Source organism: Pan troglodytes, chromosome 4, assembly GCF_028858775.2.
Source record: "Pan troglodytes isolate AG18354 chromosome 4, NHGRI_mPanTro3-v2.0_pri, whole genome shotgun sequence".
NCBI classification, from domain to species: Eukaryota; Metazoa; Chordata; class Mammalia; order Primates; family Hominidae; genus Pan; species Pan troglodytes.
Window position 1 is genome coordinate 173,085,099 of NC_072402.2, and position 19,699 is coordinate 173,104,797.

General features: G+C 44.1%; 1 protein-coding gene across 2 annotated transcripts; it reads right to left on the minus strand.

Moving 5' to 3' along the window:
• Positions 1-12,340: 12,340 nt before the first annotated feature.
• DRD1 (dopamine receptor D1) lies at positions 12,341-17,099 on the minus strand. 2 transcript variants are annotated; one of them, XM_016954223.4, is made up of 2 exons: positions 16,946-17,099; positions 12,341-15,882 (listed from the first exon to the last, which is right to left on the minus strand). In XM_016954223.4, exon 2 carries the CDS (start codon positions 15,397-15,399, stop codon positions 14,059-14,061), a length of 1,341 nt encoding a protein of 446 aa, XP_016809712.1. In that variant the 5' UTR covers positions 15,400-15,882; positions 16,946-17,099; the 3' UTR covers positions 12,341-14,058. The 2 variants fall into 2 exon arrangements, with proteins under 2 accessions (XP_016809712.1, XP_001149473.2); XM_001149473.7 differs by lacking the exon at positions 16,946-17,099 and adding an exon at positions 15,999-16,939.
• Positions 17,100-19,699: the final 2,600 nt, after the last annotated feature.

Here is a 19,699-nt window from a genome sequence, read left to right on the forward strand (position 1 = left end):
TTAAATAATCACCAATAACTGGAGGCAACCAAGTCGTACTTTATTTAATAGGTGAATGGATAAACTGTCCATCCATGCAATGGAATACCATTCACTGTCCATCCATGCAATGGAATACCATTCACTGTCCATCCATACAATGGAATACCATTGAGCAATAAAAAGAAATGAGAAAGAGAAAGCTACACAGAGACATGGTTGAATCTTAAATGCACATTGCTAAGTGAAAGAAGCAGTCTAAAGGCAATGCATACTGTATGAATTCATGTATATGACATTCTGGAAAAGGCAAAACTACACAAAGGGTAAACAGATCAGCAGTTGCTGTGGCTTGGCAGAAGGAAGATTGAATAAGTAAAGCACAGGAGGTATTTTAGGGCAGTGAAACTACTCTACATGATATTATAATGCTGGATACATAGCATTATGTATTTCTCAAATACCACAGAACTTTACAGCATAAACAGTGTACTTTAATGTATGGATTTTTTAATCATTTGGGAGTTCAGCATATCCTAGGATGGAATGTAGACTATGACAAAATAATCTAACTATATTACAAATGTATGAAACAACCTCACTGAAGGGGGTAGAAGAAAAAAGGACTGACGTTAAGTAGTTTGGAAATGGTGCAGTCTGTAAGACAAAAGGCCTTAAGGAACTGCACATAAACATTGTACCTACACACTTGATAAAATTGATTCCCACAGGGATATGAGCTAACAACTCTGAAACCACTATACCTGTGTCATGGAATTGAACAATTAAAATTCAGTAATTGTCCATGCGTGCTTAATGTTTAGCTCCCACTTATAAGTGAGAACATGCGGTATTTGGTTTTCTGTTCCTGCATCAGTTTGCTGCAGGTTATGGCCTCCAACTCCATCCATGTTGCAGCAAAGGGCATGATTTTATTCTTTTTCATGGCTGCATAGTATTTCATGGTATATATGTACCACATTTTTTTAATCCAATCCACCACCATTGATGAGCACCTTGTTTGATTCCATGTCTTTGCTATTGTGAATAGTGCAGTGATGAACATATGAGTGTGTGTGTCTTTTTTGTATAATGATCTATATTCCTTTGGGCATATACTCAGTAATGGGGTTGCTGGGTTGAATGGTTGCACTGTGTTAAGCTCTTTGAGAAACGTCCAAATGACTTTTTCACAGTGGCTGAACTAGTGTACATTCCCACCAACATTGTATACTTTGACACTGCAGACTACGAGAAAGGGAAGGGAGGGAGAGGGACATAGGTTGAAAAACTACCCATTAGGTATTATGCTCACTACCTGGGTCCAAAATACCCAAGTATCAATCCTACACATGTACCCCCGTATCTAAAATAAAAGCTGAAATTAGAAAATAATAATAATAGCTGGGCGTGGTGGCTCATGCCTGTGATCCCAGCACTTTGGGAGGCCAAGGCGGGTGGATCATGAGTTCAGGAGATCGAGACCATCCTGGCTAACACAGTGAAACGCTGTCTCTGCTAAAAATACAAAAAAAAAAAAATTAGTCTGGTGTGGTGGTGGGCGCCTGTAGTCCCAGCTACGCGGGAGGCTGAGGTATGAATGGTGTGAACCCGGGAGGCAGAGCTTGCAGTGAGCCGAGATAGCACCACTGCACTCCAGCCTGGGTGACAGAGCAAGACTGTATCTCAAAATAATAATATTAATAAATAAAATTCAGTAAATGGATGGAAAGTAGTAGGATCCAGATTCCTCACTGTTAGAATGGGAGTTATAGACAAGCAAGGGGAGGAGGCTAGAATGACCCATGTGGTAATGGATTCAAGTTGGAGACGTCAGCAAGAACTCAAGTTTAACTTAGTATAGATACAAATGGTTACACATAAAAATATTTACATGTATGCACATGGGCTTGAAGATGCATACATTTATTTGCTCTGTAAGCTAAGAAGACCTATAAGTAACAACACTCCAGTAGCAATGAGCACACCTAAGTACCCAGATCTTGGTTTCTAACACCATCCTCCAATAAAAGGAACCAGAGCTCCCTGGAGAGAGGACTGATTCTAGGGCTGGGGCAGGAAATATCCGAAATGAAACTGGAACATCTTATAGAGCCAGAAAGTAAGGAAGTGCAGAAAAAAAGAAAAAACCCACAATGATAGGAGTATGTCAAAGGGATCCAGGAGCCAACGACAGAGTTCCCAATGGCCAAAGGTGGAACGATCTGAGCAACAGAATAAAGTGGTATTGGATTATTACTCAAAGTCAAACGTAGGTTACATAAGCCATACCGACATAAATAAATAATTGAATACATAAACAAACAACCATGGAAGAATAGACACATCTCCTATGCAGAAGAATTCCAAATAATTCACATAGATAACCCCACCCCTAAGTGCAAACTGCACATAATGATGTTCTTCAAAAAAATATCATATGGAAATTGGGGGTAACTTTACAGTGGAGAAACCTGATAAACACTATTTCAGCCAGGTGATCAAGGTAATAAGTCATGTTGATAGTATACATCCTTGATATGATGTGATAAAAATGGCTCGGCAATCTTCCTTCCAAAACCCCATAACATCAGTCTAATTATGAGAAAAGCAGACAAATCCCAACTTAGGGACAATCTACAAATGACCACTACTCCTCAAAACTGTCAAAGTCATCCAAATAAGAAAAATCTGAGAAACTGTCACAGCCAAGAGGACCCTGAGAATGTATGACTAAATGTAATGTGCTGTCCTGAATGGGATCCTGGAATGGAAAAAAAGACTTCAGGGGAAAACGAAAGAAATCTAAACAAGATATGGATTTTAATTAATAATATATCAATATTAGTTCACTAATTGAGACCATATTAGCGTAAGGTGTTACCAATAAGGGAAACTGGGTGTGGTGTATATGGGAACTCTCTATACTACCCTTGCAGCTTTTCTGTAAATCTAAATCTATCCTATAATACAAACTTGCTTTTAGTTTTTGTTTGTTTTTTATTTTTTATTTTTTATTTTTTGAGACAGAGTGTCATTCTGTCGCCCAGGCTAAAGTCCAGTGCAATCTCCACTTCCTGGGTTCAAGCAATTTTCCTGCCTCAGCCTCCCGAGTAGCTGGGATTACAGGCACCTGCCATCATGCCCGGCTAATTGTTTTCTTTTGTATTTTTGTAGAAATGGGGTTTCACCATGTTGGCCAGGCTGTTCTCGAACTCCTGGCCTCAGGTGACCCGCCTGCCTCAGCCTCCCAAAGTGCTGGGATTACAAGCATGAGTCACCGTGCCTAGCCAAAACTTGCGTTTAAAAAACGTGAACTGGTAGCCCATATTTCTTGACAAACCCCAAGCTCTCTCCTCTGCCAGCTCTCCTCTCCTCCTCCGTGCCCTCTCTCCCTCCCTCCATGCCCACCTCCTTCTCTGTTGAATTTGAAATCTCTATTAAATGCACATCAGTAGTTAAATAACTGTCAGGGAGAAAAACAAGAAAAATCGAGCTGACTGTTGACTCTTTATGCTCATTCCTGTGAATGTAGAGTGAGTGTGAGCAGAGGTCTCATGACATGCAAACTTAGTCTGGCCAAAGCAGTCGGCCACTCAGGAACTGATGCTCTAAGAAGAGGCCCCCAAAGACATTCTCCTATACAAACTTGTGTTTGAAATCACTTAACCTCATTTACCAATCTCTGTCTACGATTGACTACATATTAGCAATGCTCCCTGATTGAGTATCTCACCTCTGAGGCCCCTCTACATTTGACTCATTCTTCTAATCTTTTGCAGGTTATACAGTCTGATGCTTCACACTTAAATTTCTTCTCCTTCTGAATACTCTTTCTGAGTATTCCTCCCTCAATACTGCCCTAAAAATTTGATCCTCAAACCTTGGATTTAGAACTTGAAGCCTTCATTGCTATTCTCTGGAAACATCTATAATTAGGAGCCTGTGGGAACATTTAACATAAAAATATCACAAAACATTTAATATCTATGTCAATGATGAGAAAAATAGAATTTGAAAACCTCCCAAAAGGTTAAACCTAAGAACAAACACTGGAGTGTTTTTCAGTTTCAAAATAATCAGAAGTGGTTGATGTCACAATGTAGACTGCTTTTTAGAAGCGGCTCTTAAACATTTGAGCAACAGCAACCGAGCTAGAAAACCAAGAGAATTCAATCGGGAAAATGGCAGTGGTCATTCTTGCTGTGCCCAGTAGCACCTGACATCTTTGCTCTCAAAACTTGGAGAAAATTCTTGCTGTGGTTTGTTCAGAGCCAGGGTACTAGAAGTCTCCAGGGCTCTGAGCTTTTACTATTAATAAAATATCCAAAACTGACCTGAGGGGAAATGCATTGGCTCCAAAATATGACAAAAGGACTGCAAAATTAAAATTAAGAACAATTTCACAAACAACATCTAAAAATTCTTCTTTTTTGCAGCAAATATATATATGTATATATTTAAGAAGGAGGTGGGAGCATTTTAATATGTTTGATCTGATTTGCATTGTGGCACCAAAAGTAAGCGTAGTTGAGGTCTATGAAGGTCTTAAAACAAGGCAGGCCCCTGAGAAGAGCCACTTTGTGTCAACTTCTAGGATTTCGGACCTGTTCCCACTAATGATGCCCAACCTGGAGTCCCCAGGGACCCCCTTGTGGGTGTGTTTCATCATTTCCCAAAAGCTGAACAGAGAAAATGATTTAACCTATAAGAAGGGCACACAGTGCATTATTTTCCAAATGAGATGAATTTCATCAGCATTATTCCAAATATGGACTCTGAGGAAGCTCAGTAAAAGGGTCCCTTTGTGTAAGACCTCCACGTAGTGGTGAAAGTCATGTCCTGGGGGAAAGGGCAAGGGCTGGGAGCAGGGCAGGCCCTGTAACCCTGTGATCTGCACTGGTCAGCTGAGCCTCTACAAGCCAGGCCCCAGTCCCAGCCAGCCTCAGCCAAACCAGGCACTGATGATCAAGCCAGAGATGTGCACAGGTGAGCTCAGAAACACACACAGTGCTCAAGACTGTACCTTCTTTCAGGGTCTCAGCGCCCTCGTCCCAACCCCGCCAGCAAAGCAACCACAGCTGGAGCTCTTCCTGCCTAACACCCAGTCCAGCATGCTTCTCTAATAATTTTATTTTAATTAAACCTATGATACGCGTAAACACAAGATTCTTGTAAAAAGCAAGAAATATACAAAGTAAAACGTTAAGGCCTCCCCACCTTGTTTCTCCCCAAAGCTCACTCTTCTCCTGAGAGATACCGCAGAGGTGCACAGTCACGGGGTGGAGCTTACACTTGAGGACTGGGACTTACCTACCTAAATTATTTGGAATTCTTCTGCATGGGAGATCTGTCTATGCACCCACATTTATTTATTTATTATTTGTTTCCATTATTCAGGTGGGTAGGCACTTTTCTACATCTTTTTCTATGTATTTACATTAAGAAATATATACTTCTTACACTTTTTGAAATAAAAGGAACTGTATTGCTTGACAACTTGTTTTTTCACTAATATGCTCTGAAAGTTCTTTCTTAACTATGCTTATGGATCTACCTTTCTTTTAAACTACCGCATACTAGCAACAATGTACATTTTAGTAATTCATTCCCCTCCTGCTGGACACTTGGGTTGTCTTCAGTTGACTTTTACAAGCAAGGCTGCAGTGTGCATCCTTTACACACACATCTCTGAGCACATAGGTGAGGAGGCATGTAAAAGAGATTCATGGAAGCAAGATTGCTGAGCCAAATTGTGTGCATGCTTTAAAGTTTGGTTGTCCTAGCCAAATCCCCCTTGCACTTGTCCATATCCATTTACACTGCTATGAATAGGGCAGGAAAGTGTCTGTTTCTTGCCCCTAACCCAGAAGTTCTGCTATTCAATGGAACCTCATCCAAGTGTGACATTCTAAATGTCATGGCCCTAGGAGCAAGCAATGTTATTAGTACCAATGACAGCTTTCTAAAAATGGCATGCCAATTTGCTCTTGCCTTGAAGGTATTATGACCAGTCTTTTTAAACAAACTAGAACCCTCACCTTATTGCCCCTGGACTGGATCCTCTTTAATCCTCTCCTTTGCCAGTCAGGAACATACTGTTTTACAGCAAGTAAAAACCCACAGCTGTTTCAGCAGAATTAGTGTGGAGCACCCGTCTCCCCCGACACCCCCCCTCAACCATTTAACAGTAAACAGCAGTGTGCATTAAAGAAGCATCTTACAAATGGGGCTGACCATTATCTTAATTACAGTCAACATGTTTATAATGCTAAATACATCTGTCCTAAAAACTCAATCTCAAAACAGCGTGCATGGGGCTAGATAATCTGGGAGCGCATTTGTGACATTTGGTTGACATTTCCTCTCTCTCCTGGCTAAAAGGGTTGATTGCTATCCAGGCACATCCCCATGAGAGAGAGCCCTAGTTTGCCATTTAAACACTATTTCAATTATTTTTCCTGTGATTGTGTCAGTGATGGAGAAACCTAATTTAGCAGAAAGGATCAGCCCTTATAAACTCAGCAGAGTCAATCCCACAACAAAAATTAAGGTAAGTGTATAATAAGCACCTACCCTAAACTTTTCATAAAGTTATCAATTCGCTTATTCATCTAATGAACTAAAATATTAACTTGGATGGCTATTGCATGCCAGGCCATGCTGGGTGCTGGAATACAGTGTTGAAAAGGACACACTGAGCCCTCCAAGGGCTGCCTCACTCACTGGAGAGAACGGGAACCAAACAGCACACAGGACAAGACGGATGTCCTGCAAGGGGCTGTAGTCTGGAGGGAAAGATTCCAGCTCTGAGGCCCACACTTGAAATGAGTCTCAAACAGATGAGGATGACAAGGAGGAAGGGTGTCCCATTTGGAAGAAAAGCAAAGAGGTGCCACCAGTATGCCTTTGAGAGCAGTGGGCAGATAAGCACAGCTGGAGAGAGTTTGCAGAAGGGAAGGGCACGCTCACACCCTGGGGCTATCGGGAAATCATCTGGTTAATTCTTCAGGTGACCGAGAAGGGGCTTCTGCAGAGGGTAGAGATCACCCCAAAGCCACTAATTTGGCAGCCTGTAAGTCCCCATTTGGATCAAACCTAATACATTTAAATTCTTCTCCACTTCACGGCCTATATCCAGAAAATCCATCTAGCACCCACTTCCCAGTCCCATGTTTTCAGGCGCTGGAGCTCCCACCCCAGCTCTCCTCATTCCCTGTCTCTTTGCACCTGTCAAAGCTCTGTCCGTCCTTCAAGCCCACCTCCAATGCCACTTCCTTCCCAGACCTGTGCTCGGTTCCCATGCTCTGCTAGCAACACTCTCCCATCTTCCCCATCCTGCCTTTACCCTCTCATGTCCCTCTCCAAAAGCACCAGGCAAGTGTAGGTAAATGTTTGCTGAAATAAAGTGTACCCTGATTGAATTGATCTGCAAACATAGGAATGTTTCAGCCCTTGAGTAAGCCATCTCCCTGTTTTGTTATCTTTGAACTCCACAAGGTCGTGTTTTTGAAATTTAAATGTCTCAAACGTTTTCTTACACTCTACCCAAAGATAGAAGCTTCCTGTTGTCCTTGCTCACTTAATTCTTTCAAAGACCATCAACCTCAGTGTTGCTAATGTTCACAGCTGGGTAATGTTCACAACTCGTTCACAGTTTATAAAACCATTCTCTCTACTTTTTGTATATCCTTGAAAAATGTCAATAATAATAAGAATTTTTTAACACACAATATTTGAGATATTTGGAACCCTCTTAGGAAGTCCTTGTTTGGTTAGGACTATTTCCTAGTAAACAGATTATTGATTAAAACTATAGGCTTTCAAGTCAGAGAGCCTAAATTCAAAGCTGGCCCCATCATTTACCAGCTGTGTGACCTTGAACACATTACATGCCCTCTCTCAATATTAATTATGATCTGTAAGATAGCAATGATGATAATTGCGCCCACCTCGTAGGATGAGTATAAGAATGGAATGAAATAAGGAATGCATAGTGCTTGACACAATGCAGGGCATGTGGTTATCAAGGCTCAGTAAAATTGAATTAGTGGCATTACCTGGAAAAAAAACTCCTCCTTACATCAAACTTTCAAAACATTTTTTGGTGATGGTTTATTTGCATATGTGTCTTTCTCCTCTAAGACTAGTATGTGTATGCATATATGTACATGTATATGTATGTATATGTCTCTAAGTACATATGCATATATATGCATATATATCATATTATATTATATATATTATATGATATATATGATATGTACTTAGAGCATATACATACATATACATGTACATATATGCATACACATACATATGTGTGTATATGTATATATATGATTCAATATATATATTATGCAATACATATATATGTGTGTATATATTATGCAATATATATATATAATTGCAATATATATATATATATGCAATTACCTCTCTACAACCATGTCACTCTAGGGAACTGCAAGCCTCAGAAATCATGTGGAAGTTGTACCCAAAGACTTTAGAGAAAGCCTAGCAGACTTACACAAATACATCAAGCACCCAGAAATAAACTTCACTGAAATTGTGACTCCAGCATTCCTTATTTTGACTTGTTCATTCTTTCATTCATTTAACAAAGACTTAATAAGCAACTCCTATAAGCCAGGCAGTGTGTCAGAGGCTTAGGAATATACAAAGAGAAGAGGGAAAAAATAAAATAGCTTTTGCTCTCATATGCACATAATTTAGGGAAAATAATAAGGAAGTAAGGAGATCACTTCATGACAATGTGGTAAGCCCTTGGGAAGAAATTAGGGAGTAGAGGTGGGAAGAAGACGTCAAGGAAGAACTCTGACGTTGATGCCTGACTGAGTCAGAGTGGACAGACAGAGGCTACAGGGAAGGGTGCCCCAGGTCAGGGAACGGCAAGCACAGAGGCCTAAGAACAGGAAAGGACTCCATAAACTGGACGAAGCTCACAATGCCTGCAGGGTGGTGCCGCTGGGGTCGTAGCAATAGATGAGGCTGCAGAGGCCACCAGAGGCAGGATCATGAAAGGCTCTGAATGAACTTTATTTTTTTACTAAAAGTAATCAGGAGCCATCGAAGAATGTTAAGCAATGGCATAGCCATCAAATTTGCATTTTATAAATATCCCTCTGTTAGCTTTCTGAAAGCAAAGAGAATGGGCACTTGAGAAACGCATCGGGGGAACTATCAGAGTCATATTTTGCCTATAATAGATTTTATATCTCCTACTTCTTTTCTTTTCTTTCCTTTTTTTTGAGACGGAGTCCTGCTCTGTCACCCAGGTTGGAGTGCAGTGGCCAATCTCGGCTCACTGCAACCTCTGCTTCCCAGGTTCAAACGATTCTCCTGCCTCAGCCTTCCGAGTAGCTGGGACTACAGGCATGCACCACCACGCCCGGCTAATTTTTTGTATTTTTAGTAGAGACAGGGTTTCACGGTGTTAGCCATATATCTCCTATTTCTAAGCCAGAAAATATCTTAGAAAGCATCTTATCTAACCTCCTTATTGTAGAGACCAAACCCCCACCTTATTTTCAAGGGATGTAAAGCAGCCTGTCCATTTTTTTTTTAAATGAAATGGAACATCTTGCCCTACAATTCAGCCTTCCTAGATCCCACCACCACGGCCATTTTGCTAGCATTTCTGCCAGTGGAAGCATAAGAAGTAGTATCACTTCTGAGTACGCAGCTCAGGGCAGACCCTTTTCAATGGCTGAAAACATTTACCCATTTTGAAAGCTGGTAGAGTCTGTATTCTATGAGCATGAGAAAAATTCCAACTGGCTTTGTATATTTTCTCATAGTGATTAGAAAGTTAAACCCTTTTAAATCAGAGATTATTCTTGAGCTTCTAATACTATTTAAATTACAACTCCCAAATCTTGAATGATGTAACAGACTAAAGTCCAAATGCTGCTTTTTAAATTCTGTGCATCACACGGAAGTTACTTAACGTGACAGAAGGCAACATAGATTGGCCTGCTAACAAAATCCTGGAGGTTTTGTCTGTGCTAGAATGCTCACCATCTTCTCAATCCTCCATAAAATAAACAGGTTGATTTGTCATCGTTTATATCCAGGAAGTCTCAAACATATCCATAGAGTTGCATCTTACCTATATAGTACTACAATTTCATAGCCCAGAGGGCTCAATCCTTCTCATGACCGAAGTAACCAGATCGTGCAAAGCAGTAAGTCCTAAATTTAACAGCCGGCAGGCCATCAACTCATTTATTACTCCTGAAACAAATTCTACAAGATAAAGACATTTTAAGAAGAAAATGTTGTGGATAGATTTTTTCAATCAGTATCTAGTGGTAACTTAAAGCAATTTTCTTAACCACGCAGATATAAAAAGCCACTTGCTTTTGGAATACCAGATAACCACAGCAAAAGACAATAGTGTCTGGGAAAATCCCAAACCACCTGTACTCTGAAAGTCATTTCCATTTGCTTTAAGCAAACATGCAACAAGTCAAGTATATAGCAAATCCATTATTACTAATGCAACAAATATTGTGATTAACCCCTTCAGAATAGAGATCTTGCAAAGAATCAGTGAGCACTTCTCAGTGCTCAGAGCTCTTATAGGCATTAACTTCATTTTAACCCTCCCAAGAACCTGCATATTTATTTCCATTTCACAAATGGGCAAACAGGCTGAGAGGCAAAGGCATAGGGCTATGCTCACACAGGTAGATGCAATTCCTATCTGAAATGTCAGCCCTCCCCTGCCTGAAACAAAGCCTGAGCTTTTTTGCATTCCAGGCCCTCAACTGTGGGCTGGCTCTGGGGGAAAGAGTGGCTGAAATGCTGCTGGTGCAGGCCTGGAGATAAATCATGATGGAGCCCCCAGAGAGTGGAGAGTTCAGAAAGTCACTGAAGTTAGACTACATATCAATTTGCTTTGGGGGGCAACACCCCCAATGAAAAAGTTAATGCAGAGGTTTTGCTCCTCCCATTTAATGGATCAGGATAACTGAGGCTCAGAAAGCATGACTTGCTCAGATGCCAAGAGAAACCAGTCACTTTCCTGAATGAAACCTACCCTATGCATTGAAGCCCGGTGCTCGGTCCCCACTTCCACAAAACTTCCTGCTGTGTCAGTTACCAATAAGAGCTGTGTATCTAGTTGATTAGGAAAGATGTCTTCTCGGACGGAGAGGGGGAAAAAGCACCTCTTTCGACTTGTCTTAATCTTGGTAAAGTGTTTCACATATATTTAGCATCATTAAGCCTCACCGATACCGTTAAAAATGAAGTGAAAGTCATCTTGTAATTTCGCTTTTATAATTATAAATCAAATTCTCCGAAAGGTTCTTTGAGTAAAATTAACATTTTGTAAGATGCCCTTTATCAATCCAACATGCCAGGAATCCAAAGTAGTCTCATTGAAGGTGTATTGAATTTTATAATTATTGAACATAATTTCTAGACATATCATTCATTTGCACTCTTTTGCCGAGATAAATGGTAAAGGCTCATATTTCATGGGTTTGACAATTCTGCCTGAGCATTGTAGCTTGTGTTGCTGAGCTTCTAATTTAAGAACAAAATTAGGCTTCAAAGAAAAAAGATATCCATGAAGTTATGAAACAGAAAGAAAAGGCATCATGCTTTTTGGGTGCTCATTCTAGGTATGTTCATTATATGCCAAAGCCCAGAGAAGGCAAATACAGAATTTAAAAAGACACCATCTGTTATGTGATGTTCCAAATTGTAAACTTAACCCTTAATTTCTATATCACCTGCTGTTCCGCTGTTCTCTTTCCTCAGTACAGGGGGAAAAAAATGGCTTAGCATATTAACTGAGTAGCTTTGGCAGGACCTACGGATGTGCCTCATAAGACATTTTGATAAGCTCAGCATCACAACCTGTATATTTTCTCTAGAAAAAAAAATTGTTATATTTTACTTTTAAAACAACCGTCACATGTACAGTGGTTGCCATCCACTGAGAGGCTACAACAACCCAACCCAATAGCAAGCCATGGTCTTTTCTGAAATTTTTATTTTCTTTAAAATAGGCTTTTTGAAAGAAAAAGCAGAGATTTTAGAAAGATTTAAAATCTGTGAAATGAAAAGTAAAATAATTCCTCAAGTAATTCCTTTTTTCAAAAAAAATTATGAAGACAGAAGGAAAAATAGCACATAGCCCAAATCAGAAAACATTTTCACTTTAAATATTCGAAGGCAACATGTGCCATACATAACTGAAGAAACTTCCATTAAAGAAAAAAAAAGTAATATATACTTGAAAATGCCTGTGTTTTCTTCCCTGTAGATCTGAAATGTTCTAGTTTTAAAAACACATTTAGCAAATGCAACACAGCTCATTCAGGGTTGATTTGAGTTCACAAAATATTTTTATTATGTGTAAGAAAGCATACAGCCAATAAAATTAAGAAAACATTCACAATACATAAATAACACAGACCTGATGCAGGAGATATTTTTCAGATTTTTTTTCTTTTCACGGATTGCATCTAAATGTTAAGTTCATTGCTTATCAAGAAGAATACGTTGTAAACATTTCAAAGAAACTCTGTTGAAATGCCCCACGAGTTGGCATCTGGCAAGGGAGGCTTATGATACTTTTTACAGTCCGGGTGATGATGCAGGAACCTGATTCCAAAGCACAGAGAAAGGACTAGCATTTGTCAAAAGAGATGCTGATGGCTTTGGGGGAGCTCAACACACCGAAAGGGAAGGATTCTTCTGTTTCTCCCACCAACAGAAGTATCTGACTCAAGGATGATAATGAGGCACTATTCGTTTGTTAGTATACAATTAACATTTAAAGACTCCTTTAAAAATCAGCTCTAAATTCGGATTAAAGCACTATAAAAAGTAGCCCCACTGACTGGTTTGGTTTGACCTGGTAAGATGGAAATGCAGGGTTTGAGTTTGGTCCCTCAGTGGGGCTGCTGTAACCCACTGTCTGTGCTACAGATCTCTCTCCAGGAAAGCCATTTGTGTGGTTCAGAAAAACTACCTGACACATGAAATGAGAAAAGATGGAGAGGGCCAATTATTTTACATAAATACAAAGCAGCATATACTTTTCATTACCACCTAAGATCGTAAATTTAATGCTGGGTTCTTCTTAAGTTGGCTTTTATTTAAGATATTTACAGAACTGCAAATTCCCCTGGGAAAGTCTTTTGTCATTTAAAACGTTTTGAACACAGCAGTAGCTACACTTTTTTAAATTTTTCAAAATCTTTTCAGAAAAAGAAAGCATTTATAGCATTTGTCAATTCTCACCTTGCATTTATCTGTGTCCATGAATTTTAAGGAATCATTTCAACTTTATTCCCTTATCAGTTTCTGCTGTGTTTCTAGAAGTTATACATGAACATTTAGAATCTCACAGAGTCTGTGTGTTTGCTTCATTGGCTTATAAAGTGCTAGTTAAATGGCCAGAAATGTGGTTGTAAGGTCTTGGATAAAACTCATTAATTTATCCTATTAAATATGATAAATATATATTTATTATATAATAAATTAAAAATATCCATATATACAATAAATAAATAGAACCAATATCAACAAAACATCTCTCAATTCTGGAAAAAAATTTCTCATTCCTACTGTAAGCCTCAATTAATGTTTTAGAAATAATTTATGAAGGCATGCACCTACCTTTACAATCTGAAAACTTTGCTGGGAACAGTGTTAGCACCTGTTTGTATACAGCAAACTCAACCCATCTCCTTTTCTTCCCAGAAAAATTTGATTTTAAGTGAAGCTGTTCACTGTTGATTCTTTGCCCTATTTGGTAAATCCTAAGATAAGAATAAATTTCTAAAAACAATTCTGAAGCCAAAGACATGTCCCTTATGGCTCCCCATGTTTGTAGTGTCCCTGTTTGATTGACTATGAACAACACAGAAAATACACTGGAATGTATTTGAAAACAGAGTTAGTTGTGTGTTGGAAAGCAGCAGAGGGCTCTCCTGACACCTCAGAGTCTCACCGTACCTTAGTTTCTTAACAGCAAGACCCAGAGCAATCTCCTCTAGCTTTTGGGATGAGCATGTGTGGCAGGATTCATCTGCGAGTTCAGGTTGGGTGCTGACCGTTTTGTGTGATGGGTTGGATCTTCTCCAGAGAGACATCAGTGTCATAGTCCAATATGACCGATAGGGCTGGGGACAGCTTCTCCAAGGGTCTGGCGATGCCAGCTGCCTCCTCCTTTTTCAGGTCCTCAGAGGAGCCCACAGCATGTGGGATCAGGTAAACCAGATTGCACTCCTTGGAGATGGAGCCTCGTGGCTCATGATGGCTGGAAAACATCGCGGCCCCATTGTTATTGATACTCACCGTCTCTATGGCATTATTCGTCGCAGGGCAAAGTCTGTAGCATCCTAAGAGGGTTGAAAATGCCTTCCGAAAATCAGCATTAAAGGCATAAATGATGGGGTTCAAGGATGAATTAGCCCACCCAAACCACACAAACACGTCAAAGGTGTTGGAATCAATGCAGAAGGGCTGCGTCTCCCCAGACCCACAGAAGGGCAAAATGCAGTTCAAGATGAAGAAAGGTAGCCAACAGCACACAAACACACCCATGATCACCGACAGAGTCTTCAGGACTTTAGTTTCTCTTTTGAAGGACATCTTAAAAGAACTTTCCGGTTGAGAACATTCGACAGGCTTTCCATTACCTGTGGTGGTCTGGCAATTCTTGGCGTGGACTGCTGCCCTCTCCAAGGCCGCAATGCGCCGTATTTGTTTCTGAGCAATCCTGTAGATCCTGGTGTAGGTGACAATCATGATGGCCACAGGGATGTAAAAGCTTATTACAGAGGATGAGATGGCATATGTCCTGCTGAGGCTGGAGTCACAGTTGTCTATGGTCTCAGCCAGGGAAGTGGCATTTCCATCAGAGGGGCTTGTGGGTTTTGCCTTGTGCCAGCTGAGCTGCACTGGGATGAAGGAGATGAGTACAGACAAGGTCCATGCCACACTGATCAGGATGAAGGCTGCCTTGGGGGTCATCTTTCTCTCATACCGGAAAGGGCTGGAGATAGCCCAATACCTGTCCACGCTGATCACACAGAGGTTGAGGATGGATGCAGTGGAGCACATGATGTCAAAGGCCACCCAGATGTTACAGAAGGACCCAAAGGGCCAGAAGCCAGCAATCTCAGCCACTGCCTTCCAGGGCATGACCAGGACGGCCACCAAGAGATCTGACACAGCCAAGGAGATGACAAAGAAGTTGGTCACCTTGGACCGCAGGTGTCGGAACCTGATAACGGCAGCACAGACCAGCGTGTTCCCCAGGAGCGTGGACAGGATGAGCAGCGACAGGAAACAGGCAGTGAGGATACGAACAGAGAAGTCCCTCTCCACCACCAGCCCAGTCCCGTCCATGGCAGAGGTGTTCAGAGTCCTCATCTTCCTAAGAGAAAGCACACCAGGGGCTCTGACACCCCTCAAGTTCCTAAGCAGGGAATAGGGGTCAGTCAGATTTCCAGGAGTCCTCCCCACCAGGCAGCACTTTGCACAGCCAGATTGCTTCCCTGGCAGCGGGTCTCACCAACATTCCATGAGAGGACCGCTTGAGTGGCAATCCAAGTCAATCCCGTGGATGGTCACTCTTGATTTCTACATCTGTCTTCTGACTCCCTTGCTGCAGGTCACTGTCTTGGGCACCAGAAAGCCCCTGAATTCCCCAAATAAAGCACTGGCTTTTTAGCATATTCTAAATCATCAATCCAGTGACTCCTGGGCCTCTGCTCTGCTAGTCAGTTGCAATGACATTTCGGGGCTGTTGCTTTTCTGGTGGTGACAGGAGATTCTCCCCTTCTGAGACTCAGCTGAAAATACATGTCTTCTCGCTCCTCCAAGCCCCTGGCTCCTCAGCAGCTCTCCAAACGCCTTAAAAAGCAAAAGGAAAACACACGGTCTTTCTCCAAGACTTAAGCAGATGGCATCATTACTCACGTCAAGCCCAACCTAATAATTCCCAGGGCGAGCCCTTCCGAGCCACCTACCTTGCCTTGGGGTCGTCTCTCTCAAAGCCCCTGGAGCTTGGAATGTGGACTTCGCTGGGGGCAGCGGCTCCGAAACGTTGAGGAAGCGCGCCTGAGCCCAGCCAGCTGCGCGCAGCAGGGGTTCGGCTCGCGGTGCGCAAAAATCGCTGGGGTGCGTTTGGGGAAAGGATCCCAGGCCAGGTCCCAAGAGAGGCGGCGGCGCCCCACTTCCTTGAACAGCTGGAGATTGTTCAAAGGGCACTGGACCCCGGCTAAGGGCTCCTGGGCGCTCGGAGCTTCCTTGAGAGAGAGCACTCCCAGGACTGGTCACCTGGGCAGCTTCTTTTCTTGGCTTCCTTTCTAGAGCCCAGAGCCTTGGCGAACCTCGGGCGGCCTTCAGCCCTACAGAGCAGGGCCCCGCGCCTCCCCGCAGGCACTGCCCGCGACCTCTCAGGAGCCTGTGGCAATGCGAGGCAGCGAGCCGAGCTGGCACCAGCAAGCGCACAGGCCGGCGGGGTTCCCGCGGGGCACAGCCCACCCCGCCCGCGCGTCCCCTCCCCTGCCCTGGGGGCGGTCCTCGCTTGACAGGCAGAGTTGCGGGCGACAGCCGCACGTGGTCCCCCTGGATGGTTCTGCGGGCGAGGTGGGCGGAGGACGCCCCGGTGAGTGCTTGCCCTCCCTGGTTACCTCGCCAGTCTCCGGAGCCCCGCGCAGCACGCGCAGGGCCCGCGAGACAAATCCAATGTCAGAACCTCAAGTAAGCTTGAGTCCCCTGAAAGCAAAGCTCAGCCCCGACATCCAGCCCCTCTTGGGGTCAACCCCTAGCCGGACCCAAAGCCCTAAGCGAGCGGGAGCACCCCCCATTCTCCGCACACCAACTCCCAGAACGGCCGGCGGACGTCCGACCTGCGTTGTCTCCAAGTGTCCCCTAACTAGGGTTGGAGATGCCCGTGGGCGCCTGTACTCACCGCTCGCAGGGAGGGCGCGGCGCAGCTGGGATCCGGGCCAGCGCGCGCCGCTGCGCCCCGAGGGGACTCACTCCTTCCCCGCCCAGGTGGCGGGCGCGTCCCGGCTGCGGTCAACGCCGGACTGCAGCCGGTGCCCCGCACCTCGCGAGCGCCCCAACCCCAGCGCCGCGCGCTCCGTGTGCCCGGGGCGCCCTCTGCCGGCGGCTGCGACTTCCCGAGCCCCCGCTGTGCCCTCGCGGGTACCAACCTCACTCACAAGGGTTCCGGCGACCGCCAGGGACCCGCGCCCCGACTCGCTCTTCCCGGTCCATGACTGCCAGAACCTGAAAACAGGGAAGCGGAATCTTCTCCACTCAGGACTCCTCCGCTTGAAACACCCTGAAAAACGGACAAGGGTGAAAAATTTTACTTTGCTGGCATTGCATTCGTGAATCTATGTTTCCTCCTGTGCGCCCACTGCGCTCAAACCTGGGGCGCTAGAGCAGGCGAGACGCAAGCCTTACTCTCAAAGAGAACGGCAGAGCGGGCATTGACTCAGCAGCATCCGTGTTCCCGGTGCACGCCTTACGTTGTTCCCCCGATAAAAGAATCTTTCCCCCCCAGGCCGGCTCAACCTGCTTCGCCCAGGTGGAAATGCGGCTCGGAAAGGTAGTGGGGCCTGCTCAAAGTCACACAGCTCACGCGGGAGCCGCGCCGCTGCCCACCTGTTCTTTTAACTCACCGCATGTGGTACAGGAGCCCACAAACTGGAAAATTACCTACAGGGCTAAAATACAGGGAAGAGTCATATGGAGGCAGCGGGGCCTGGTGGAGAAGGAGCCCCCAGCTTCTCCTGGTTGCCCCAGGCAAGCTCACAGGTGAGACTTTGCACTAATTGTGCATAAATTGCGACACTGTGGTGCCTTCCTGTGCCTTCCGAAAGGTGGGAGGAGAATAAGCATGGATCCCCCAAGTCACACTGCCTGACTTCCTGGTCCTGCCCTGCCACTGTCGGATGCATGTGCACTCTCTCCTCTCTGAGCTCGGGTTCTTCCTCTGTGAAACGGTGAGGACATAACAGGATTGTCATAACTGTTAACTGAGACGGTGTTTCCAGAGGGCTTGGCACCAAACCTAGGACCCCGTCAGCCCTCAATAGGCAGGAACCCCTGGGACCCATTAACAAACCAACAGTCCAGGCCAAGCGTGGTGGCTCACGCCTGTAATCCCAGCACTTTGGGAGGCCGAGGAGGGCGGATCATGAGGTCAGGAGATCGAGACCATCCTGGCTAAAACGGCAAAAATACAAAACAAAATTAGCCGGGCGTGGTGGCAGGCGCCTGTAGTCCCAGCTACTCGGGAGGCTGAGGCAGGAGAATGGCGTGAACCCGGTAGACGGAGCTTGCAGTGAGCCGAGATCGCGCCACTGCACCCCAGCCTGGGCGACAGAGCGAGACCCCGTCTCAAAAAAAAAAAAAAAAAAACTAACAGTCCAATCTCCACGACAGCCACGCACCATATCAGAAGCAAGAATTTTCTCTGGGAAAAAAAAAAAAAAAAACCCTAAACCAAAGTAATAATTCCATTTAGTTCGCCAGCACAAACTGTACCTTGGTTGTTTGTTTATTTAGAGACAGAGTCTTGCTCTGTCGCCCAGGCTGGAGTGTAATGGTGCTATCTTAGCTCACTGCAACCTCCGTCTCCAGGGTTCAAGCGCTTCTCCTGCCTCAGCCGCCCAAGTAGCTGGGATTACAGATGTCTGCCACCACATCCGGCTAATTTTTTGTATTTTTAGTAGAGATGGGGTTTCACCATGTTGGCCAGCCTGGTCTTGAACTCCTGACCTCAGGTGATCCACCGGCCTTGGCCTCCCCAAGTGCTGGGATTACAAGCGTGAGCCATCGCGCCCGGCCTTTGGCACCTTGGCTTTAGATGAAAGGACCATATTGCTGGCACAGACCCTCCGGTGCCTGTGCTTACAGCTGTCTCCTCCCACCCATGGCCTCGCCGTCACACACAGCGTCCAACAGACTGGGGGTCAGAGACGCAATTGTTGCCACACACATTCCCCAAGAACTGCATTTCTGTAGAGCCCTAAGTCACGCTTAATGTAACACTTTCAGATCACTTTCCCCAAGGCCGTCATTCTCCAAACTTCTTGACTTTGTTTCATTTTCTTTCTTTCCCTTTTACTAATAAACACAAATTAAAGATATGTTTCTGGTTCGAGACTTGTCATGTAAGCCTGAGCATTTAACTCCTGACATTCTACCCTGGCATCTGCAATTTTCCACTGAAACTACCCAGAAATAAAATAGGTAGGAGAAATTCAGCATTAACCTTGGAAAGCAGGAAGGGGTAGGATCCCGATCTGTGGGATAATGAGCCAGTGGAATTGGACTGGGCGAAGCAGGACTCCATAGGAATATTCCATATGGCAAGAAAATGTACTTCAGGAAGTAACCTCAAAAGAACACACTACCTGCCCTGCCACCCCAAAATCGAGATAGCAGACTCTGGAGGTAAGGATAAGGCCAATTTGAGGGATAAAATTTCTGTCTAATGACTGCCTTTCAGAAGTGCCCCCAATTCCCAAGTCTTCTCAGAGCCAACAACAATGCCACTGCTCTTTTTTTTTTTTTTTTTTTTGAGACGGAGTCTCGCTCTGTCGCCCAGGCTGGAGTGCAGTGGTGCGATCTCGGCTCACTGCAAGCTCCGCCTCCCGGGTTCACGCCATTCTCCTGCCTCAGCCTCCTGAGTAGCTGGGACTACAGG